This window comes from Dreissena polymorpha, chromosome 10 (genome assembly GCF_020536995.1).
Source record: "Dreissena polymorpha isolate Duluth1 chromosome 10, UMN_Dpol_1.0, whole genome shotgun sequence".
Lineage (NCBI taxonomy): Eukaryota > Metazoa > Mollusca > Bivalvia > Myida > Dreissenidae > Dreissena > Dreissena polymorpha.
This window is the reverse complement of record NC_068364.1, coordinates 48,165,522-48,193,373: the sequence shown is the minus strand read 5'-3', so window position 1 is coordinate 48,193,373 and position 27,852 is coordinate 48,165,522. Positions and strand designations below refer to the sequence as shown.

Below are 27,852 nucleotides of genomic sequence, written 5' to 3'. Positions count from 1 at the left end.
TCCATAGATAAAAATTTGTAAAAAATAAATGTCTGTAAAAGAATACTTATTTCATCTTGTTTAAACTTTAAACACCTTTACGGCATCTGTACACACCAACTGCATGCCCATATTTGGAAATTTGAATGAATTATGAAACTTTTATATACCCCAGGGGTGAAAATAAACTGGACAAAAGCCGAGCGTGGGGGTGGTTTTGAAAAAATCGGTATATTTTTTTAAGAAGCATGGAAAGCTACCTACAAATTTGCATGTAGTTCAGTGAATTGATGCTGATTAAGAAAATAATTAATTAGATTATATTTGGATATGTGCCCATTAGAGGTGCGCTACCTTAAACGCCTTGCGTAGTTGGTAGAAAGCAATCAAAACGACAAGCAATATTGCAAAGCAATATTGAAGCATGAAGTTCAAACTCCGATATATAAACAAAACCTTATTCAAGCATTTGACCATACATATCATATGTACAAGTTGCTAGTTTGTATTATACGGATCATGTTAGCCCTATATAACTTTGATATACCTTCACTTATATTGATAATTTGATTATGGTAATGATTGATCACATAAAATTTACAATTTACTGGGCCTTTAAAACTTGGCACTATATGGGTCACCTTGTTTAACACGTTGCGTGTTGATAACGTATTCACAAAGTAATATTGCGCTGTAATTGTTGGAAGAAATCATTACTCATGTATTATTTACAGGGGGCTGGTTAAGGTTGTATATACGGAGGCGGATCACGCATAGATGCATACGCCCGTGTAACATCTGTGTAGTGTTAATTATTTTTGAATCTAATACAGATAAGCCTTTGAATACTTCAAGGCTTTATTAGAAAAATTAATTGTTCTGATAAAATATGTGTCAAAACGCGCACGACTCAGATTATATATTTGACAATTAAAGCATTCAATTAACAAATATAAGTCCTGGGAACATAATACATGTACGAAATAACCCCGATATCAAATATGTTACTTTATTATAGCTTAACATGCGCATAGTTACCACTTCCTTTAAAAAAAAAGAGATTTGCTTCTCACACAGGAAAAAACATTGATTTGCTTTTAAAAACTTCACCAAGTCACAAATTATAACATTATATAGGTCTTTACGTTTCAAAATGGGCTATGAAACGTATTTTTCGCTGAATCGCATCACATTCACCGATTTAAACGATTTAAAAAATGATTTGAAATAAGTTGAAAAAAGATAAAATCTAATCAAAATGTAGAATGCTCAATGTATTTTTTTAACGTCCGGTCCTTAGCGGTGGTGGTCGTGTTTAACGGCCGTGTTTATACTTGAGTGCAAATCTATGTGAATGTATGGTTTAAAATCGTTAGAATTAATTGGGCCGCCGCATACAACTTCATTTTGAGAAACGGCAATTTATATAATACATAAAAATACAAATTATTAGGAAAGCGTCAACGGTGCCAGCGGCTACGGTACCGACGCTTTTGAACGGTATATTTAAAAAGGTAGACATCGTATTATTGTCAAGTTGTCGTCGTCATCGAACTATCTTGTCATATTCGAGGAACTATGGTGTTTTCGTCGCAAAACACAATGTCATTGTCATCAAACAATTGTAATCTCGTCATCGAGCAATCATTGGTCGTAAAACATTGTGTCACTGTCACCCAACAATCGTATTCTCGCCATCAAGCCATCACTTGTCGTAAAACCATCGTAAGATTGTCATTTTACAATCGTGTTCCTGCCATCAAGCCATCATTTGTCGTAAAACCATCATTTTATTGTCGCCAAACTATCGTGTTCTCGTCATCAAGCTATCATTTGTCGTAAACCCATCGTGTCATTGTCATTCAACAATCGTATTTTTGTCATCAAGCCATCATTTGTCGTAAAACCATCGTGTCAATGTCACTCTACAATCATATTATATTTTCGTCATCAAGACATCATTTGTCGTTAAACCATGTTGTCATTGTCACCTAACAATCGTGTTCTCGTCATCAAGCCATCATTTGTCGTAAAACCATCGTGTCATTTTCAACCAATAATCGTGGGCTCGTCATCAAACCATCATTTGTCGTAAAATAATTATTTCATTGTCACCCAACAATGGAGTTCTCGTCATGAAGCCACATTTGGCGTAAAACCATCGTGTCATTATAATCCAACACTCGTTTTCTCATCTTCAAACTTTTACTCGTCGTAAATGTATCGTGTCATTGTCACCCAACAATCGTGTTCTCTTATCAAGCCATCATTGTATCGTCAACAAACCATTGCGTAATCATGATCAATCTTTTGTGTCATATAAATCGAGCCATCTTGTGATCTTGTAATTTTAACATCGAACCATCATGCTTTTGCCATCTTACACTCATATCATTGGCATAGAGTCATCGTCATCAAATATTCGTGAAACCTAACCAACTTGTCATCGGATATTGATATAATCGTTAATAATCCAATCACATTAAACGTCCGAACCTCATTTAACAGTCATTTTCGCCAAACCATCGTGTAATCGGTATGTCACCATCCTGACATCATCATCAAACGATAACATCAAAGCTGGAAGTGCGCGTAATCCTAAACGAACCATGTTGTCATCGACATTGAACCATCGGAAACGAACAAAAATGTCTTCAGCATCGAACAATCGTGTCATGTTTATCGAACTATAGTATCAGCACCATCGAATTATCTTGTCATCATTACTAAAATTAGTGAAACGTGCATCTAATCAACGTGTAAATAACACACCGTCATTTGTAGCGTGTCATCAAACACTCGTTTCACCTAAGCCTCCTTTCATGGTCATCAAATGTTCGTGTTATAGTTAAATAACCAGATTATTTACGCCATTGTCCCAACCAACTCGACATGGTTTCACAACCATTGCGTCATCGTCGCCGCGAAACGTATACGTCGCCGCGAAACGTAATACTGGCACATACATTTTTTAGCTTAGAGCATTTAATTACACATATTGCATGTCCGCATTTAATAATAAAAAATGTTCTTGCTTGATTTGGACTACTTTGATTCTCCATTTAAATTTCCCATTTTTATATCATATTTATACGTGAGGTCGAAAGCTTCGGCAAAAAATAAATACAGCGTTTCTGTTTAAGTAATACAAGGCTAATAGAGACTTTGTTATGTATATATATATATATGTTTATATACATATAAATATATATATATATATATATATATATATATATATATATATATATATATATATATATATATATATATATATATATATATATATATATATATATATATATATGGTTGTTCACACACCTTTCTCCCTATATATATAAATAAATACAGTGTTTTTGTTTAAATAATACAAGGCTAATAGAGACTTTGTGATATATATATATATATATATATATATATATATATATATATATATATATATATATATATATATATATATATATATATAACGCTGTATATATTTTTTGCCGAAGAGTATGAACTTCTTTCATATGACCATTGCTCACTTGCTTAAAGCGATGTGTACTTTCTTATATAGTACATAGTGTATAGTTTTACCACTGCTTAGCATGTCATTCCATTTACATCATTAACTAACGTATACCTTTTAAAACGTTGCTAACATGAAGAGACTGATGGCTATACAATAGCACTGCATTATGGGAAGTATGTGTGTAAATATGTTCCAATATGAAATATAAAATGTTGAATTGAAATTTTCGGTCGATTTTATGTTTTGAACGATTTTTTTTATAAATAAAATAGAATCAATATTACAATTAACTGTTCGACTTTGGTGCATTTTAACTAATTAAAAAAACACGTTCGCAGCATCTCAAGCTGTCTTCTTAACACTGTTCACAATTTAAACTTCACCGTAATCTCCGGTAAAGCCTTCGTAATAGAAAGCTTAGGGGTGAGGGGGGGGGGGGTAATAGACGACGCCCCGTCCATGAGTCTTGATGTTCCGGAATAACAATACACCTCGGACAACCGCCTATTTCAAATGACGAGTTAGTATATTACAGTTAAGCGGAGCACACATTCGGGGGCTTTTGTTTTATCACTAAATCACGAATCCATTGATAATATCGCGTTCTTACGAATATACCTGACACGCAAATCGGTAGTTATTGTTCCATCTTGGAACATACAATAATGTGAAACCACATTTTGCGCTTTACATGTAATCTGATGGAAACACAATACGCGTATCAATTTCGGCTAAGACAAACAACAATAGAACACATTAGTTAAACAAATCGATTTTGAATCTTATACGATTTCCAAAATGTAAAGCCTATATAACAACAATACTGACTTTTTTGTAGATTTCAATTGTGGTTATAAATTCAAAACCGAAAATAACAAAAACAATTATAATTCTCATACACCATGCAAACTGTCACTTATATTATATATCAGTATTTCTGCGTTTATAAATAACACAATTACATTAAATGTGTATTTTGCCTACTATTGCCAACATATTTAAAAAGTGTGTTTTGATATCAAATTCTACTTAGCGTAAACAGACAATTACTTAAAATCAACACAATACCAAAATGCAATTTTGCCTTAAGCTAAAGACATTAACAAACTAGTAAAGAATCAGAAACCTTATAGACATCATCACAATATTGATTACCCTAAACACGTATCACGTCCTATAAAACTCTCATACTGATCACAACAATGCACACATCAAAACAATAATTTAACATTACTTAACGCAACCACAAAACACGCATGATATATATTCAGAAACAAGCCCCTGGACTGATTTGTAAAAGAGACTTATTTACAGGTTTGTACAAATAATTTTTTCACCATAACTGTGATAAATTTAAAAATGAGTGCACGCAGTATGTATACAAAGCAAAATATCGCTCCTAACTACGACTCATGATACACATACTTGTTCATGAATGGATGATCATCATTCAGATCGGTTAAATAAAAAGCATTGTTAACGCTTTCCCTCGATCAGTTAGAAAATACTCTGAGAACTAACATATTGTTGATGTTTCGTAAGCAATGTGTATAGCCCGCGTGGCGCAGTGGAAGCGCATTACATATGGTTTTAGAGGTCTCGTATTCTTATCCGGGGCACAACAATACTATTTTTTTAAATGCTATCATAGCTAGTTAAAGCTATTTTACAAATAATTGATCTGTTATTAAACATGTGTAATTCCATCTTTCAGAAATACGAAAATATACAAACAAGTCACTTTAAGGTTAGACTTCATATCTTGCCTCACTTTCACCTGGGTATAATTCAAAAGTTAAAACTGTAATTAAAGCTACGTGTGCACTTACCCTGGCATTTTTTTAGGTACTCGTCCTGGTCCGGTGTACGTCGGGTATCTATTGCGAATTTCTCAATGAGCGCAGACAGATTGTTTTCAGACGATTTCATTTCGCTACTCAGAAATGATGTATGTTTCCCAATTTGTGACACAATTTCGGTTGTACAATCTTGATGATTTTCTGTCAATGCCATTTCTGTGTCTTCGATTGTACGTCGGGTATCTATTGCGAATTTCTCAATGAGCGCAGACAGATTGTTTTCAGACGATTTCATTTCGCTACTCAGAAATGATGTATGTTTCCCAATTTGTGACACAATTTCCGTAGTACAATCTTGTTGATTTTCTTTCAATGCCATTTCTGTGTCTTCGATTGTACGCCGGGTAACTATTTCGGATTTCTCAATGTGCGCAGACATATTGTTTTCAGACGAGTTCATTGCGCTACTCAGAGATGATGTCTGTTTCCCAATTTGTGACACAATTTCCGTAGTACAATCTTGTTGATTTTCTTTCAATGCCATTTCTGTGTCTTCGATTGTACGTCGGGTAACTATTTCGGATTTCTCAATGTGCGCAGACAGATTGTTTTCAGACGAGTTCATTGCGCTACTTAGAGATGATGTCTGTTTCCCAATTTGTGACACAATTTCCGTAGTACAATCTTGTTGATTTTCTTTCAATGCCATTTCTGTGTCTTCGATTGTACGTCGGGTAACTATTTCGGATTTCTCAATGTGCGCAGACAGATTGTTTTCCGACGAGTTCATTGCGCTACTCAGAGATGATGTCTGTTTCCCAATTTGTGACACAATTTCCGTAGTACAATCTTGTTGATTTTCTTTCAATGCCATTTCTGTGTCTTCGATTGTACGTCGGGTAACTATTTCGGATTTCTCAATGTGCGCAGACAGATTGTTTTCAGACGAGTTCATTGCGCTACTCAGAGATGATGTCTGTTTCCCAATTTGTGACACAATTTCCGTAGTACAATCTTGTTGATTTTCTTTCAATGCCATTTCTGTTTCTTCGATTGTACGTCGGGTAACTATTTCGGATTTCTCAATGTGCGCAGACAGATTGTTTTCAGACGAGTTCATTGCGCTACTCAGAGATGATGTCTGTTTCCCAATTTGTGACACAATTTCGGTAGTACAATCTTGTTGATTTTCTTTCAATGCCATTTCTGTGTCTTCGATTGTACGTCGGGTAACTATTTCGGATTTCTCAATGTGCGCAGACAGATTGGCTTCAAAGGTCTTGATTTCGCTACTCATGAATGCATGTGTCTCAATTGCGGACACAATTTCAGTAGGAGAATCGTGTTGATTTTCATTTAATGCTAGTTCGTTGTTTTCGATTTTCTGCCTGGTATAAATAGTTTTTTCTTTAAAACAGCCACTAAAGTTTTCGTCAGCAATGATGCTTGAAAGACTTTCAATTTCAGTGCTTCGATTAATCGTTGGTTTTAGTTCAGCAGAAATATCTTTAACAGAGGCATCTATACGTTCATATAATTCAGTCTGATATGTGCTTTTGTGGTGAATTGTTTTTTTTCCTTCTATATGATGTATTCTGAAACGTTTTTGGAAACATATGTGAGCCAGATATGTAACAATGCCTATTAACACGCATACACACAACGGAATGAATACATTTGTAACAGATGTATCCATGACATGGCACGTCTCTGTTTCATTGAAAACCATATTTTCCATGACTGGCGCTCAAATCATTTTCACATATCGAAGATATCAAAGTCTACAGTCAGCCTGAAATTATAAAGATTATTATTATTTTGTTTATATGCAACCGCTATTAGTAGAAATGCACTACGACGACAGTCGGTAAAAACGTACAATATGGTAGGATTCAATACTGCTTCTACTACTACTATTACTACTACTTGTTCTTCTTCTTCTACTACTACTACTACTACTACTGCTACTACTACTACTACTACTACTACTACTACTACTACTACTACTACTACTACTACTACTACTACTACTACTACCACTACCACTACTACTACAACAACTACTACTACCACTAGTACTACCACTATAACTACTACTACTACCACTACTACTACTACCACTACTACTACTACTGCCACTACTACTACTACTAGTACTACTACTACTACTACTACTTGTACTACTATTGCTACTACTACTACTACTACTACTACTACTACTCCTACTACTACTACTGCTACTTCTACAACTACTACTACTACTACTACTACTACTACTACTACTACTACTACTACTACTACTACTACTACTACTACTACTACTATTGCTACTATTACTACTACTACTACTACTACTACTACTACTACTACTACTACTACTACTACTACTACTACTACTACTACTACTACTACTACAACTACTACTACTACCACTAGTACTACCACTATAACTACTACTACTACCACTACTACTACTACTACCACTACTACTACTACTGCCACTACTACTACTACTAGTACTACTACTACTACTACTTGTACTACTATTGCTACTGCTACTACTACTACTACTACTACTACTTCTACTGCTACTACTACTTCTACTACTGCTACTACTACTACTACTACTACCCAATACTACTTCCTTTCACTATCCAGAAAACTCCGGATTCTATACCTTTTTTTAATTTGTATTGTATCAATCTAGGTAGCCATCGTTGACCGATGCTAAATAGTGGTATACATAAGTGAACCATTGGATATTTCATTGAAATGCTTTGACATTCGGAAAGTATGATCATAATTTCTATCACAAGAGTTTTTGTTATTTTCTTCTTATAAAAGATAGGAATAGCCTTCTGATATGTTTAACCATTACGATTATACATGTAAAGCTCAGAAAGCATATTAGAGAAAGTTTTTTTTTCTTTATTTGAACAGCACGCCCTCGTCTCTCTTCCTTGTAGGCAATGTTAAGATTTTATTAATCATTAAGCATGATTTGTATATTTCCTGCATTATTCAATGAGTTTAATAAGAGACAATAACATGCAATAAAATAAACTTTCGACAAAATTAAATCCCGCATCGGCCTATTCGTCCTTTATTTACGAATTATTGAGCTGGTCCATCGCACATAACGGACTGCCATAACAAATTGTGCTCCTGTGTTTTTGTTGATATGCCAACTTCAAAAATGAATTTTTTACTCACGTGACTTCCGGCGAGTTTAACTATGTAAATGATATTCGACGATATGCCGCAAAGTTGGCGAGCGATTTTAATGTGGGATTATGTCAACGTCTTTAATACAATTTTTTTATAATCTTTTCTCTGGTCGCAATAGTTTATCTGGTATTTTATTGACAATTTCAAGTATATATTAGATATTTGAAGTATTTAACTAGTATTATGAGTGATAGCTAATTAATATTCAAATTTACGGTGATAGCAATTCTGTCCACAAGACCACTGTATGTATTCAAGACGAGCCAACTTTTGTGAAAAGTCATTTGAACTCAAAGTTGTTTTCTTGTTATGATTCTCGATTTCAAGTACATAAAATACATGTAAAAACAGTATCCCAATCTTTATAACATGCCATATATGCCATAGTTTTCAAGTTATGTCTCTGTTGCCAATGAAGAAGAAGGCAACACATTTGAGACATATAAATTTATATAATTGTTTTCTTATGATTCTTAAATTGTAAGTAAACATTTCGACATACAAACATGTATTATAAACTTTAAAAAAAATCAAGATAATGTCAGCGCTTAGTTTGAAACTCTCGGTGTGACATGTATTATTAACAAGTCAAACATATTTGCAATTCTATTTTTTATGATTGAGGTTTAAGTATTGTTTTGTAGATATATGAATGGTTGAATTTAAAATCATACTATTGTATTGATTGTTCTTTAAGACAAAAAGGAATATTTAGTTACAAAAAAGCTGAAACAGTATCGCCATGGTGTGCCAGTATAGCTACATGAACTATCGATTCTGATTGTTCAACAAGGATAATTAGACTGTGGCAATGCGATATCTTCCATGAACCTATTACACTTAGTCTCAAACAAGTATTACAGCCATTTATGTATAGCGAACTATTAATTCAAATGTAAAGCACTTGTTCTTATTTGGCATGAAAAAGTCTGATAGTTAAACAACAAAATGATACAAGATGCGAAATCTTTAAAATAATGGAAATAGGAAATACACACCAAAAACTATACTCTTTAAGAGTGAATAAATAATACATTGTATGATATATTTGATAACAACAAGTTTTTATTTAGCAGAACACATTTGGACATAACAACACAAAATAATTTTCTTCCTAAAATGACAACTGTAAAACTGGTTTTCCACTGACCATAATGCATATCTCGTAAGATCAATGGCATCACTACAACAACAAAAATCTAGCATGTCTGACACTTTTACAACGGGTTGAATTCAAGTAAAGGCGTCTTGTGATCAACGGATCGATTCGCTTTCTTCATATCTCTCATTGTTCTGTTTAGTGAAAGAATATCATTTGTAAAAACAAATGCAATTACATTTTGCAAGTCACGTGAAATTAGGATCGCTAATTCAAAGAATGAATAAATATTATTAAGTTTGGTGTTACAAAACAAACAACTTTTAACAAAATAATATCTGTGTCGACAAAAGTGAAACTAACGCATCGAAATATATATAAATGCTGAAACACAACGTTAAGTTAAGGAAGCACTTGTATATTTTCGCCTGCAATAAAGCTTGGTTGTTTGCACATACATTGTTTCTATGGTAATTAATATTCACTGATTATAAAATGACCAGAACAGAACATATTTGTAGTTATGTGCGTTATATAACACTTATACATAAGGATAATGATGTTTGGTTAAAAAATAATTGCTGTTGATTTATTGTTGTTTAATGTTTGGTTTGTTATTGTATGTGCGCATTCTTTTGTATGAAACCCTATTACAATTAAATTTTCGGCAAACGTATTTGGAAACGTTTGAATTCATAAGCACGTGTGATTTGTAGTCAAATACAGACATACAATAGCCGTGTCTTTCTTTCCCAATACTAGTTTTGCATTTAACAAAAGCAATTCTTGTTGTTGTTTTTGTTTTTTATCGAGTGCACCGGGATTGTCTCCCATATGGCCATCGCCCCCAGAAAGACGTGTTAGTTGGTTACGGGGAATAGTGCAAGGATACAGGAGACACCCCGTTCCAGAGGTGACCCTGGGTCTTTTAGTGCCCGGTGTATAGCACCTAGTACACTGCACCTCGGTTTAACGTCTCATGCGAAAGACGAGTTAGTAGGTTAGGTGCAGCGGGAGATCGAACCAGCAATCTCTGGATTGTGAAGCCAGTGTGTTACAAGCAATTCTTATTTGGGGGAAATTGACATGACGCCTTATCTATGATCGCTCCGCCCACTAGAATTGATCCACCAATCAGCGATCGATTAATCGGGCGCACTCGTTAGCAACGACCTGTCCGCCATTTTCTAGACAAGCTACATGTTTAGGTTCACTTTTATTCCAACGAGTTTCTTTTGTTTTCCTCTTTAAAAAAACGATTGAAAATGGTTAAACGGTGTCAATGGGGATTATGTAGCTCGTACAATCGATATCCTGAAAGATTAGTAGGTGACATTTAATTTATATCGTTTCCAAAGCCGAAAAGAGATCTTGAGAAGTGTAAGAGATGTATAAATGCATGCGGTCGTCACCACGAACAACTGAACGTCAACACTGTCAAAGACAATTATAATATATTTTTATCGGATATACTAGCAGATTTAAATAGTTTATGTTATCGATCTGATTATCACATAATATTTCACTTTTTAAAAATAGTTTTATCAGTTACTAGGTCAGAAGCGAGGTTCATCTGCATTACTCAAAGAGAAATAAAACCCAGCATGAAGCCTAATTCATGCTGTGTTTTATTACTCTGATAGTAATGCACTTAATTGACATCATACATGTTATTTGAAGGTGACATGTGATATATTATCTTATTAACGGTATCTACACATTTGCACTCATGTGGTATCACCAATAAACGCTTTTAATCCACACTAGGAGCTCGAATGCCTAGATCTCATTTTTTAAACGAGTTTTGTTTATTTTGTTCGGATTAAAAAACGGAAATGAAATATGGCAAAAACAATGTAAAAAGGGTTAATGCAACTCTGACATATGGTATCCAGAAAGATAAGTTAGATGAATTAAATTTATACAATTTCCAACGCGGCAATGCGGTCTTGACAAGAGCGAGTGGAAGCTTCAAGAATTACCGAGATCCCCTTTATAGAACATTAATTTATTTCACAAACTTGAAATGTCATATAAGCAATAACTAAGCATTATTAAGTATATATTATGTCACGTGTGCATGTAAATTAATTGAGAAGTTTGGTACCCAATTCGTGTAACTTTACGAAATCCCCGTTAAAAATCGCGTTTCTGTGTGTATCAGAAACAAGTAAAAACCATTTTGTTATTATTTTAATAAAGACGTATCGATAAATGCTATTGTGAAAGAGTTATTATTACTGATATTAGTTAACCAGTAAATGCGGTAACTTCGGGGAAGTCGGTACCTGCGCGAGCGTCTGATATTTGTAGCCTTATTAATTTATAATAGCCTGACCGTATTCCATTTCGTACAACGCTAATTTTATATCAGACAATGTCCAAACTTACTGTGTTGTTTTTGCGCTTTAAATTATAGTGATTGATAAATGTCCCATAAGCAATGTTTAATATGATTAATATCACTTTTATACGCAATAACATGTGGGATTGAGGTACCCACCCGGCGTCAAAAAGCGCGTAAAACTTCACCGAATTCCCAGTTATAAAGCGCTATTTCGTGTCAAATACACGGGTATGGGGGAATGTTTCGGTAATAATTTTGTTAATAACACGGGTAAATACCGGTGAAGTGTTAATTTATTGCAAATACCACCATTACACGTAATAACGGGTTCGATTTCGGTAAGCGCGCAAGCGTTTGAGAGCGTGTTTAATGTACCGATTTACCCGTTATATATAGCTGATGTTCTCTTTAATCGTATATTTTTTGCATTTGCAGAATAACTCAATGGCATCAACCCCTTTACAAGTGTAATATGGTGTTAAACAAGTCCATAAAATCATCCGGAATATCGCGTAAATCTAGATGCAGTCTATAGGCAAAGAAGCCATTTTGGTGTTAGCTTGTCTAGGTTTTCTTCCCGCTGAGCCACGTGATTAAGTGGGCGGAGCGATCACTGATAAGGCGTCATGTCAATTACGACTAATACAGGAAAAGAAGCAGCAAATAAAAAGAACCAGAGCAGATACGTGAATCGACCAATTACAATATTCACGATGAGCTCGGAATAAAGGTTAAATAACAAAATTTTCAGTACTCAGCAATTCTAAAAGAATCCACATTGTACATGTAAAATATGTTTTCGATTTTAGACCAGTGTTATCAACATTTTTTTTTACATACTCAGAGTTTTACATTCATGTCAAATTAAGGGGTTCTTAGGACTCTAGTTAATAAATTTCAGGGTCCTGTCAATACAAATGGGGGTCCCAATATAACTTAGTGATATATTAGTAGTATAGCACTTCTGTCATTCACACGTGACGAAAAAGAGAATAGTTAAATGCATGTCATTTGAGTTACAAGCAGCGAATGTATGCTTAATATGCTGTCTGTGTCAAAGTCAATTAGTTTAAAGTATAGTTATCGATTATTTACGTTAACAATAGCCGAGATTTAACACACACCTATAAAATTAAAGATTGTATTTATTTGTATAGTTTAATTTTGCTTGCCAGATAATAAACTATCGTAACCTCAGTAAGCTTGACTTTAATAGCGACATAAATAGTTCACATTTACATGTTTACGCAATGCAATCTCAATTCGGGACTTTGCACCTAGCAACAGCAGGTGCGTGATAACACGATTGGTCGATAAATCAACAAGCGAGACAACTCGTACATCCTTCTAGAAAATTACGTGCTGCAGTTGTCTTTTAGAGTTTCTTGTTGATATAACGAGCACCAATACATCAAAATGAGTGTGCGTCCCATGGGACGCAAATTAACAAATATGACGGGTCCTGACTGGCATTTTATGCGTTTTTGACACAGAATATCGCGTCCCGTAAAACCCTGATACTGGCAGGGTAAATGTTGATGTTTAATAACACGAGTTACTTTCAGCTGAACATTGGTAATTAAAAAGGAAGCACTATACGTTTAGAGTTCTTCATTTCACATCACACTGTTTGTGTTTGAACGAATTCAGATTTAATTATGATTTAATTTTATTTTATACCTAATGAAAAAATATGACATTGCTGCAGTGAAATAGCAGAAACGAAAATAAACACATTGTTATTTTCACCGGTGAAACGAACAAATTTTCGGAACTCCTTTTTCTATTTTTATATCATCATAAACATATATTGTATATGTATTTTCTATGATCAAGGGTGAATTAAAATCGACATTCCACCGAACCCAACAAGTTTTCTTTTTATTTTATGCTTTATCACCGTTTCTTTACATTATAAAATAGTTTAACTGGAGAATTTCACTGGTATAATGACGTCATTTCGTCACACTAATGACGTCTTTCTGTGTTTTGAAATGTATTGAGGCACGCCACGGGAAAAAATGGTAACTTTTCAGCGAAAGGGAAACAGCTGTTAATTATATTCTTGAAAAAGGGGCATAAAAGAAACAGAAAATGTGTTCATGTCAGTGTAAGATCGTTTGTTATTTCACTCGAGATCATAGAAAAATAATATTTTCTATGATCACTCGTGAAATAACAAACGATCTTACACTGACATAAACAAGTATCCTCAATATGTATAAGATATTAAGTGGACATGGGGTTCCCGACAATCCCATAATGACCGATTAGACAAGATTTGAATACATTTGGGAGAACCACTGAATGACGTTACATACCAAATATCAAAGCTCAGGGCCTTTCAGTTTTAGAGGAGAATATTTTAATATTGATGTGGTTCTAAAAGATAATATTTTAAAAGTATTAGTTCTATTGAGAAGTCTATAATTGTCACCTGACACATGTTGTGTGGCCAGTTTTTATTTCAGATGCATTATTTGAAGTATACAGGACCAATGCATGTTGCCTAATGCCAAAAGTCTTGTCTTGCGGCTTTAGAGTTTGGTAGGAGAATATTTTCCAAGTTTTCATTAAATAATTTAAACAATAATTTAATGTTACATAACAAACACCAAAACTCTTCGCCTTGTGGTTTCTGAGAAGATTTGCATACATGTAATTATAAGGATAATAAGAGTGGGGCTAATTTAAGCGCTAGGGTAATTATTTGAAAAAATGTGATTAAGGCTTTCTATACCATGTTAAATTTCAAAAACCAAACCACTGCGTTTGTGATTTCAGAGTCGACGATTTAGAAATGTTTGACACCATACACAAACAGAAAATAAGTTATACTAGAACGGGAAATAGTTTGACCCCAGGAGCATGATTTCAGAAAACTGGGTAAAGGACCACCATAACACGTACCATTCCAAACATCACACCTCTTGGCTTTATCAGTTATGAGGTGTACATTTCAAATGTATACTTTTTGCAACAGGCACTGCACGGCATACGACACACGACCGCGAACGCCGGACAGCCGCCCAATACAAAAGCTACTCATGAGCACTTCGGGCCATAGTGCCGCATATGACATGTAGTTGGAATTTTATACATAAACAACTTAATTACAATTAGACTTAACGATTATAAATATCATTTTTACTAAATTTCATATGCCTCGTTAGCCTTATATAGCGCGTTTAAGACTTGTAATCGGAGCTGCCGACTGCCCTGAAACTTGATCCTTCGCAATATTTTTGTTGCTACCTTTGTAAATAAAATTTGAATGGCTGAACTCAACGAACAAATGAAATATATTCTATAGCAATGCAATGTGTTCAACAGAAAAAAGGCTCAGAATGTGAAGTGTCAATTTGACGTTTCCGACTCAAGATTCGGGAGGATTGTTTTTAAGTACACACACAATAAAAACATTTAGTTCGTTATTTTTACAATTGACACCTGTAATTCATAATACCTCCAGGCTTTGTAATAATTCAATTATATTATTAATGTGTACTATAAATTGTCGCAGTAAGCACAGCAACGTCCCTTCACTACCAATACAAGTTAATAGGTGAGTTAACTAACTCAAACATTGTCATCATGTTCATGCTCATGAATAAGCTTTTACACGTTGAATGAAACTACTCTGAAATTTATGACACAGTTTATATTAAGTGCATGCCTGTAATAGTGAAGTCGTGTGCACTTAAAACTTGCATTTCTCGATATTCATCGACAGCGTGTCAATTATTTTCCAAAGAGGCGGTATATTGCTTGCATGCTATAACAAAATGACCATAACTATAAAATGATGTCATGCTCTTCTTCAGTTGTGTAATGTAATATATATTATTGTTCAGACAAAAATATATAATTTAACTGCAAATAAATACGATTCTTTGACAAAACTAATGTCATAGTTTATAATACTTTATCGACCATTGTTTTTTTATGAGTTTCATGTTTTGTTTAATAGTTTAAAAAAACGATACTTCCAGACCGAGTCCGCGTAAAATGACAAAATAAAAAACAACAACATTTTATCAAGTTAACAAGTTATCAATATATTATTTTCGAAAAACAGAAAATATGCACAAAATATTTTGACAACTTTGAATGCAAGAATTGGCTATGAAGGCTATTAAATGTTACACAGGCATTAAGAAATTCACGTGTTTTCGTTGTCAGAAAATGAACTCGTAGGTCGAGCCATTATTTTAAGTGTTACGTTGACGGACAAAGAAAGTATAATTTTCAAAATAAGCAAAGTGTAAAATAATAAAAAACACTATTGAGTCAAATTATTGTAAAGTATTAATCAATGTGTAATCCGTAATATAAACTTGAGATGGTTAAATCTATATATAAGTTTATATAAATATTCGGCTTATTCATTTGGTTTATTATTTCTCAGATATTTGTTGTTCCAAGCTGTTTCAATACTATCGTTCGGGGATCCTCTAAATGTATGCATAACATTTCAGGAAACAATGGCTTTATATACATTTACTGCAATCTATTGTTCGATGTTCTTGTGTTTGTTTTATCTGCACGTAATCTATAGACAATATGAAATTCATTGCGCACACCGAGACAATGTGCGAGTCGTCTAAGTTTAAAACAATTCAAATACATGACCGAAACTGTAATGTGAATGGTAGTTTCGAAAGTAAAATCGAAGTAGGAATTTTTTCAATTACTGTAGACATTTGAAACTAAAAAGCTTTTGTACATTTTAACATATTCTGTACATATATCTTTATTAAACCTGTCGATTTCCCATCGGGCTGATTGATGTCAGTTCTTGTTTTCCTAATCAAAATAAAGTTAAAATATGAACTCACTTGAAATAAAAAAAAGCACAAAACTCTATTCTATATTTGGTTATTAGCAAACTTTTTACAAAGAACTAATTGTGTCCATCGCAATTCTGACAAAACTATCAGTAAATAATATACCTGTGTTCATGCAAATGTCAAAGTAAGATTAATTTGGCATTTGGACCACACGTGCTGGATCCGAGTAAAAGGGTTCATTTTTCAAGTGTTCGTATGTTTCCTGGTAAGAACTTGAATTGTATTCTTTGGTTGTTTATATTTTTTTGCTGCTTTGCTGTTGTTGTTTTTTCGCTGTCGCAAAGAAGTGAATAATATCCATGATATATACCATGTTCATTTAAATAACCAGTAAGAATCATATAGACATGCCGATATTCATCCCGAAAATTAAGCCCAAGTCTCACTATTGCCCGTAGAGCCCCGGTCTTCACAAAGAAGAGAATAATATCCACGATATATACCATGTTCACTTAAACAAGAGGACCATGATGGCCCTGTATCGCTCCACTGTTTTTTCTTTGCGAAAAAAACGTGTATTGCGCATGGGTTGAAATGTACTCAAGCATGTGACTTTCTCTTTCTATCCCTCGTCCCACTGGGCGCTTAAAGTTGGAAGGGTGAGCATTTTTATATATGGAAAAAGTTACTACCGTGTTAACTAAACAGACAAAAAAGCCCGGGAATTGTTGCACAGGTCCTTTGCTTATAACGTAGGTACATTTATCTCTCCAAAAGATATTGTCGTTCTTTCTATTTCACATATTTTTAGATGCTGAAGATCAAATCTACGCATTTGATTTGAAACAGATTCACAAGACCCATAGGAATCAAAATGCCTTAACCCTTTACCAAACAACACATTTTGGACTTTCCCAATTTGAAAGAGGTTGCAGACGTCAATTGAATTAAAATGGAATATGAAGGAAATGATCAGGTAGGGTAGAAATAATTGTGATAAAAGGAGAAATTGCTCATCAACCCACACATCCCTAAGACCAACAGGCCTGATAATATTATGATCATCTAAAGATTATTTCTTTATATTTATAAATGTATTTAATTAAGTAATACATTTGACTTCTAAGATCATTTCATAACTTATATTAAGAAAATTATAAAATGGTCAGAAATATATATGGATTGTTGAGCAATTGACAATCATTTCAACAATTCATGATCAGTCACGATTCACAAATGGAACAATGAATCATAAGTTATTAAATAGCAGCATATACGATAGTTAAGAACATTGCACTTCATTATTTTCAACACCTTCTCTTGGATACAAAGTTTGAGTTTACCGTGCAGTATCATATATTGACTTTCCTTGAAATAATTATGTTCATGGAAGTTGTGTTTTTAAAATCAATAATATATTATTAAACTGGTTTTAACACTACAAAAAAGACATGAAATTAACATGTCATCCAAAATATTTTCATCCGGATATATGGTCACTTTCGACATATTTAAATATAACCCGACTTTTTTCAGTTTATAAGAAAAACATTCATAACACATGTTCGTACTTCAATGCCTTTGTATGCAATCACCATCTGACCTAAAATGGCACTAAATGACAGGGTTTTATCTCATGTTTACAAGATGTTGATGTTGTTGTTGGTCACAGCCAAACGGCCGCAGTAATTTCCACTGGTAAACGTCATATGTTCAGTTTTGTGACCCCCGGGGCCGGGTCAAATTTGAGCCCAGGGGAATAATTTGAACAAATTTGGTAGAGGACTATTAGATATCACTACATACCAAATTTAGTAGCCCTAGGCTCTATAATTAAGAACAAGAAGATTTTTTAAGTTTGCACAAAATAGGCCTTATTTAAGCATATGTTCATTTTTGTGACCCCTGGGGCAAGGTCAAATTTGTTCCTAGGGGCATAATTTAAACAAACTAAGTAGAGAACTATTAGATGTCACTACCTACCGAATTTGGTAGAAATAGGCCCAATGGTTATGGACAAGAAGATTTTTATAGTTTGCACAAAATGGGCCCAATATAAGCATATGTTCAATTTTGTGACCCCAGGGGAACGGTCAAATTTGATCCCAATGGCTTAATTTGAACAAACTTGGAAGAGGACTATAAGATGTCATTACAGACCAAATTTGGTAGCCCTATGCCATACGGTTATGGACAAGAAGATTTTTAAAGTTTGCACAAAATAGGCCATATATAAGCAAATTTTCGATTTTTTGACCCCCCAGGGCAGGGTCAAATTTGACCCCAGGGGCATAATTTGAACAAACTTGGTAGAGGACTATTAGATGTCACTACATACCAAATTTGGTAGCCCTAGGCTCAATGGTTATGGACGAGAAGATTTATAAAGTTTGCACAAAATAGGCCTTATATAAGCAAATTTTCAATTTTTTGACCCCCCAGGGCAGGGTCAAATTTGACCCTAGGGGCATAATTTGAACAAACTTGGTAGAGGACTATAAGATGTCACTACATACCAAATTTGGTAGCCCTTGGCCCAATGGTTATGGGCAAGAAGATTTTTTAAAGTTTTCACAAAATAGGCCTTATATAAGCAAATGTTCAATTTTTTAACCCCCCCGGGGCAGGGTCAAATTTGACCCCAGGGGCATAATTTGAACAAACTTGATGGAGGACTATAAGATGTCACTACATACAAAATTTGGTAGCCCTAGGCCCAATAGTTATGGACAAGAAGATTATTAAAGTTTGCACAAAATTGGCCTTATATAAGCAAATTTTCAATTTTTTAATCCCCCGGGGAAGGGTCAAATTTGACCCCAGGGGCATAATTTGAACAAACTTGGCAGAGGACTATAAGATGTCACTACATGGCAAATTTGGTAGCCCCAGGCCCAATGGTTATGGACAAGAAGATTTTTAAAGTTTGCACAAAATAGGCCTTATATAAGCAAATTTTCAATTTTTTAACCCCCCGGGGCAGGGTCAAATTTGACCCCAGGGGCATATTTTGAACAAACTTGGTAGAGGACAATAAGATGTCACTACATACCAAATTTGGTAGCCCTATGCCATAAGGTTATGGACAAGAAGATTTTTAAAGTTTGCACAAATAGGCCTTATATAAGCAAATTTTAAATGTTTTGACCCCCCGGGGCAGGGTAAAATTTAACCCCAGGGGCATAATTTGAACAAACTTGGTAGAAGACTATAAGATGTCACTACATAGCAAATTTGGTAGCCCTAGGCCCAATGGTTACGGACAAGAAGATTTTTAAAGTTTGCACAAAATAGGCCTTATATAAGCAAATTTTCAATTTTTTGACCCCCTGGGGCAGGGTCAAATTTAACCCCAGGGGCATAATTTGAAGAAACTTGGTAGAGGACTATAAGATGTCAATACCTACTAAATTTGGTAGCCCTATGCCTAATGGTTATGGACAAGAAGATTTATAAAGTTTGCACAAAATAGGCCTTATATAAGCAAATTTTCAATTTTTGACCCCCTGGGGCAGGGTCAAATTTGACCCCAGGGGCATAATTTGAACAAATTTGAAAGGGGTTCACCACAGGAACATTCCTGAGAAATTTCATCAGATTTAGACCAGTAGTTAAGGAGAAGAAGATGTTTAAAGAAAAAGTTAACGCACGCACGGACGCACGCACGCACACACGACGGACACAGGACCATGACATAAGCCCCGCTGGCCTTTGGCCAGTGGAGCTAATAACCAGTAAGAATCATATAGACATGCCGATATTCATCCCGAAAATTAAGCCCAAGTCTCACTATTACCCGTAGAGCCCCGGTCTATCCCGGTTTGCTAATGCCGGTCGACCGGCGAGAACCGGGATAATTCGTCGAATTTTTTAAACGCGGTCACACTATTTCCAGGTGCCGCCCCGATTGCAGTCGGTCTACAAACCGTCCCGGTCAACACCAGACTAGCTACGGTTTATCCCGGTGAAGTCCCGGCAGAGCCCCGGTGGAAGCCGGCAGCGTCCCGGCAGAGCCCCGGTATACAGTAACTCCGCCTACACTCACCGGGGCTATACCGGCATCAGACCCTGGCAGAGCTATGGCAACGCCCAGGCTTAACCCCGGTCGTCGCCGGAAATGCCGCGGTGGAGCCCCGTTGAATGCCGATGTCGTCCCGGCAGAGCGCCGGTTTACCGATGTACCGTAGCTTTACAGGGACTCTGCCAGCATATACCGGGGCTCCACCTGGGCAACACCAGCGACAACCGGGACGTTGCCGGAGCTCTGCCGGATAATGGGTTGTTCCCGGTGCCGTCCCGGTTGTTCCCGGTGCCGCGCCGGTCGTTGCCGGTCCTTCCAGGTGACTCCCGGTTCATCCCGGAGGAGTTAAACATTTTAATACTTTCCCGGTGGAGTCCCGGTCGTCCACGGTTCATCCCGGTCGTCCCCGGTGGAGCCCCGGGTCATAACGGTAGAGCCCCGATTCATCCTGGTAGATCCCGGATCACGCACCGAGATCCACCGGCAACATAATGAGACTGGGTCAAATTACACACCGACGAGTTATTTATGGTCAGCGGATTTCGTTGACTACATTCGATGTGTATCGTTTACATAGCATACACATATATATTGCTTCATTTATATATGTCGCATCAACTGCGATGTAACAGTATTTAAGAAATCAAACCTTTATTGTGTAAAACTGTGACAATTTCAAACCGGTAAATATCGAATTATAGTAAATAAGTTAATTATTTTAACTTGAAAACATCACATGACATATAAACCCGATGGTAGAGTCAATACAATAGGTAATGATTAGAGATGCAAGAACTCGTTTGGCTTCCATTTCACAATGCACACAGACAAATCTTTTATGTACAGTGGTAACAGCAATACTGAATTGTACACATTAGATGGTTGGCATAACTAAATAAATAAATCTGTCAACAATTGTATAACACATTAGTATTCTCGTCACCCAAACAAAACAATTTGCGAATAAAAATAAAACATATGTTATTTAAAGATATACCTGTTTCAATTGATTGCATTGCAACTGTAGATATTAATCACTAATTTCATTGAAATTCCTAATTGAATCAGAATTTTAGTGAAATTACTGGTTCACTTAGCGACCTCACGAAATTCCCGATTTATTCAGGAACTGCTTAATACAATAAATGCACCTTAAATTCAAATATAATAATTATTTCATTAAGAAATACTTATATATACCAGCACTTTTAAACACATAATAATGTACTTACATTATACGACGAGCAGGAGTAAAACGTTATTTCGCCCGAATTTATATAAGTACTCAAACACAACCTCAACTAGCGTCGGTCACAAATCAAATGCGCAGTGTGCACTAAACCGCGTGACATCTCCGCGTGATCAATTAATTCATGAAGATCACCCGGAAGTTATCTTACTATCCTCTATTGATAACTGCATTATCATGTTTTGCCCTATTTACGTATGGCAGATACCAGGCCACTTTTATGTACTGAAAAGCATTTAGAAAAACAAAATTATGAAAAAAAAAGTGGTTGATGTATAACAACAAAAGCACAAATAACACTATTAAAAAGTCTTATAAGCAGTACGTTGACCATATCTTATGTCAATTTCATAGATCTATATGTGGGCTTTTAATTGCTAATTATACATAAAAAAACAACAACAAAAGATTGACATAATTATACACCGAAGTTTGACAGGGAGTTATGTAGGAGTCCCGCTGTTGGCCGGTCGGTCGATTGGTTGGTCGGTTGATCGGTTTGTTTGTTTGTCCGAATCAAATGTTTAAAGTTTGTTGAGTGACTTCATTTTTCAAGCTATTGAATTTAAACTTGGAATATGTGATCCCCTTTAAAGTGAAGATGTGCAAGACACTTTTTCATGAGCAGTGAACCACACGTTCTTGAGTTATTTAGCCTTGATAGTAAACCTATTATGGCAAACGTATACAATTTTCTCCGTTTGTGAAGTGATCTTTTTCCATATTCCTCAAGCGATAGAATTGAAACTTGAAATATGGCAATACACTGTAACATGAAGTGTATGATGTTCAAGATACAATTTTGTTTGTTGTTTCAAAGTGGTGAGAGGGTATGTTAAGTCATGTTTGTGATAAAGCTGTAGTTTATGTACGTAAAATGCATCACGTATAACGATCATGAAGTTTAAACTTAATTAGTTTTAACCCAATACCAAATCATGGAACAATTGTTAAGAGTTTAATGGGCAGATATATTGACTTTAATTTAACATAAATGAAATAATGCATATTCCCACTTTTAACTTGAACGTGTTTTTAAATAAACCTTGTAAAATTCTACTTGCAAATTATCTGATAACCTGTGTACTTATTATATTATGCTTGCAAAAAGTGTTCATATTTGTTTTAAATGAGACACTCCATACATATATATCAGCGCATGTAATTTAATCACGAATAAAGCACACTTCTAATATTCGGAGATTAATCTTCAAGTATAAACATGCTTGACATTGATGTCAATAGATGCTACAAAGTTGTTCATTTCTGCAAGATTCTACACATCCATGTTCTCAACAAGATATTGTTCCCAAACAGTTGAAACTTACAGATAATTCTTACTCACTTTAAGATCAAAACCGTCGGTGGATACCGTAATCCTGACAAGTAAACAACGATGAGAAGCTATTCATCATACGTGATATGGAGAGTCCTCAGTTAATCTGCACTAATCGGAGCAAATTATCAGCTACATTTGTTCGAGTGGACAGAAACCAACGCGTTTATCTTGTAATCTAAAGTGCTCAGTTTAAAAATTATTGTAGGGCGGTTAACTGCATTGCTTGTAAAACTTGGTTGACAAATTAAATTGTTGCAAAATTTTGCCCAGATCTTCGACTTTAATCTGAAAAAGCCATATATACATGTACATAATAATCTGCAATTCTGTCGTGTGTTTCTTTCCCCATAGTAATACTGTATTCGAATAGTAAAGCTTAATGCGAGTGAACTCGTTTATATTCGAGGGTGAAGATAGCTTACTTATAGCCCTCTACTGCTTGATAACCCAAGCTAAAATAAGTCGTAGCTTGCTGATTCAAGCCGAAATAGGTCACAGTTTGCAACTTCGATGATACGCGTGTCACAGTACAGAATGCATGCTTAAATATACGTAGTACGTATGAAAAAAAGAGTCTTGCTAAACTATAATTAGTACTTATAAAACAACGTGTCTTTTATTTCATTATAACGAATTTTGTTTGAAGAAAAAAAAATGTGTCTGTTCAAAAGCGCTTGGTGAGATATATATGTTTACTTATTTTTGCGTGTGTACTTAATCGATTAACTCTTAAGGCTTCTAGCGCAATCGCTTGTATAATTCTATCTATGCAATTATTTATAGGAAATTGTTCGTTATTCTACCGATTACAATGCGTTTTTTTGTCAGTAACGTGTTCGTCTAAATCATTTTTTGTTTCCAAGTGTGTTTGTAATTGGATTAAAGGTAGATCCAAAAGTGTGCTTCTGCTCGTTGGCGCTGTTCGGCAAATGTTGCTGTAATTTCACCCGACGTATATTTTAAGTTGTGTTCAAATACATCCTTGCTTGAAATTACTTCTTGAGTCAGACAAAAAAAAAACATGTGATAAAAGTCATAAGACTTATCCTCGGTGGTAAAACAATTTTGCCGCCTGTGAGAAGTTTGTTTGAAAAGCTCTCCATAAACAAGGATAGTATCATTAAGTGTGAGAAATCTTAACTCTGCACAAATGTAAAGACAATTATCCCCATCAAGTGATTTCTACTGATAGCATGTTCTGATTTCTTCGCCAAGCTGCTTGTTTTCACTCCTGATGTGTGCACAATGATTTTATCTTATCTGAGTACACATTGCTCACGAAGACCTTTTTTGACAATATTGTGTGCGTCGTCTGTTCGTTATCGTGTACCATATTAACCCTTTAGAGCACACATGGATTGCTCAATTTTCACGAAACCTTTTCAGCACATTTGTCGCAATGACATTTCGGAAAACGTCACTTGGTCAGATTTAAAATCAAAGTTCTGGCAGTACTGGTGTGACGATGCTTGTGAAGAGGATGGATATAAAACATCAATTTAAGTTTATCTATATCACCACAATTGTGTATGTTGATACGAACATTTGGGTACGATAAAAAATTTGGGTACGAAAATTTTGGGTACGAAAAAAAATTTGGTAGGAAACAAATTTGCGTACGAAACATTTTTGGTACGAAAAAAAGTTTAGGGGTACGGGGGAGTAGTACCCGTGGGTAACTTGACCCATTGAGCGAAACTGGGAGGTGGGTCACATTCTTGTTCATAAAGTATGGCGATACCTTCATGATGATTCTCGAAAGTAGGTTTGAGCACATAGCCGGACCATGTGAGCTCATTCGTATGAGCACTTTACTATCCGAGTTCGCCCACGAACATATGGATAAGTTAACTAATAGCGAAATGACCTTATACATATATATGCTGAAATCTAACAATCGAACGAAATATCAAACATGGTATGTAAACTAAGGTGGTTGTGTAATTTCTGTTAGAATATCGTATTCAATATGTAAATTTTAAATGATCTGCAATTTCCAGCTATTTGTTTTGTACTGAATAACTTTTTAATTTTTTATATGGTCAAATGCTGCGGGGGGGTATGAGATTATCCGGAAAAAAACACCTGTCCGGAATGGTGACCACAAAACAGACAAAATATAACATTGCGCCGGGAGCGGGAATCGAACCGATGTCGTGAAGGTGAAAAAGCGAACGTCCTTACCTCTGCGCTAGCGGGACGGACAATTACGCAAATTGTTGTTTTATCTATATATATCATAGCAGTGCAGCGTTTACAATTTGCATGTTCGAAATTGTTCGCATTCTTTAGTTTTGTGATCACGTAAAAAGTTAATTTTACATGTTTTTATTCGCAATTTATTTACTAAATCGAGAACAAATATGAAACAAAATAGAGAAAATATATAGTTGTTTCATTGGTCCATAAAAATAAAATGGATGTAAAATTACTAATTTGAAATTAACGTTCTGATACACTTATTGAATCTGTTTCCCCAGGGTATGCTGTTCTATTAATATTTACCTTTATCAAGACGAACGACAACTCTGCTAGGAGAATGTTATCAATGAAAATCAACGAGCAATCTCCTACGCAGTGGCGAATGCCAAGGGAAGTAACTGAAAAATCGAGTTATCTCAATCGGACTGGCTCGGTCTTTTACATATGCCGCCATTGTGAAGATTTTTTTTTACTGGTTATAAAACCTTAGACGCTGCTTTTCCAGCATCATCAAAAAGGGCTTGTGAACACTCTAGAAGAAACATATGTTACACAATCTTCATGAAGCGTACCCAGAACATGTGTTTTTATGATATATCAGCAGAGTGTTTGGAAACGATTTTTGTTCGTTAAAAACATGGCTGTCTGCGGGAGGGGGGTAGCAGCTGTTATAACATGGGTATAGTCAAACCTTGCGACACTCTAGAAGTCTGATGTTTTGCACAATCATTATGAGACTTGCATAGAACCTTTTTTCAAATGATATATCAGCATAGTTTGAAAATGGCCCTTGTCCTTTTAAAAACATGGCCGCCGTTGGGTAGGGCAGTTTTCGTATGTGGCTATAGTGAAACAAGGAGGTGAGGCAGTTGTTCGAGTCTATAGTGATATATTGTGGACGCGCTAGAAGACAATCATCATTAATTTCAATCAGAACATTTTTCAATGATATCTCGGCTGAGTTTGTAAATGATTCCGGTCTGGTTTTTCTTCTTTTGCGTCTGGGAAACCATGTAAACACTTAAAAACACATAACACGCTTAGCGGTTCTACTGACCTATTGTGTAGACAGCGATGTTTCAACAAAAGGGATTAAAATGTGCGAAAACGACTCTTTGCGGATAATGGATCGTGTCTGTCAAAATCGTCAATACTATGCGTATCCTTTGAAATTTATGAAATTCTACGCTGGATTATAGTGTGCAATCGATAATTGCCGGGCGTAAAATCGGATGATTGATAACGATAGCGGAAGTGGCAAATGCGCGTTTTTTTCGGGCACTATTTTTTCAGAGATCTTTTTTTTTACAAGACGAAAAAAGTAGGGTCGGGACCAAAATCGTAGGTAGGGTCGGGTTACCCGAAACACACATTTTTTTGTTTGGCCTATTTGAAACTTCTTTATCTTCCGACCCTAACTCTATATTTCGCAAAGTGTAAGATATTGCTACTGCAATAAATGATGTAGCTATTATTGACTGACTGGCAAGTGTTCCAAATGGTGATCTTGTAGCCATTTAGGCTCGATATCATAGAAAAAAGGTTGTTTGACTAAATACTACCAGTGTTATAGTTATGCATTTTCCGGGCTGACACCCAATAAGGCCACTTCTGAAAACCAAACAATTTCATACACAATAATTGATGAGATAATAAAAAATGATTTTGAGCATTCTATTGTTGTTGACAAAAAGGTGTTCTTCTTTCCTGCATTAAAAAAAAAACGTTTTGTTGAAATTGCTGAATCAGAAGGATGTTCAAATGATGCAAACTGTTATAAAAGTTCCAATTTGAAAAGGTTGTTTGAAAAATTATGGCCAGAGGTATCCTTTATTTATCAGCATGAAAAGCCTGACCTATTTTGTTCGTCTTATTTGACTATTAATGATGCTGTCAGAAAGTCAAAGGAGATGGAACAGGTCATTCAAGATGACAATGAGTGTTCATACGATGAACTACCAGAGTCAGAGGACGACACAGATGAAGCTGTAGTTCATAAGGCGATGAGTATTTTGAGAAGACGAATTATAGAGAATAATCCTAACTTTGATGACTTCTTTTACGCTCCAGAAGAAATCAAATTGTCGGATCAGAAGCAGTTTGTGTAGCCTCTTCTTTACAAGGCAGTGTGTTGTTTACATGACAAAATGCTACAAGGAAGCTTCTGAGAGGACCATAGCAAGATGTCTAGCTATTGCTTGTGACCTAACTACACTTGTCACGTAAAACCCATCCCCTAAACACCTGGGCTTAGGGATACACCTCAACAACGAGTTTGGCAGCCGCCA

The 27,852-nt window shown here is 35.3% G+C and overlaps 1 protein-coding gene across 1 annotated transcript in view; it reads right to left on the bottom strand.

Annotated features, from left to right (window-relative positions):
* Positions 1–22,144, bottom strand: part of LOC127849095 (uncharacterized) — a 41,002-nt gene extending 18,858 nt beyond the window's left edge. The window contains exons 1-2 of the mRNA XM_052381817.1: positions 22,007–22,144; positions 5,320–7,081 (exon numbers count right to left, since the gene is read on the bottom strand). Of these exons, the coding sequence (XP_052237777.1) occupies positions 5,320–7,027 (1,708 nt within the window). The 5' untranslated portion in view covers positions 7,028–7,081; positions 22,007–22,144. The remainder of the gene's footprint in view (positions 1–5,319; positions 7,082–22,006) is intronic.
* Between the last annotated feature and the right edge of the window lie 5,708 nt (positions 22,145–27,852).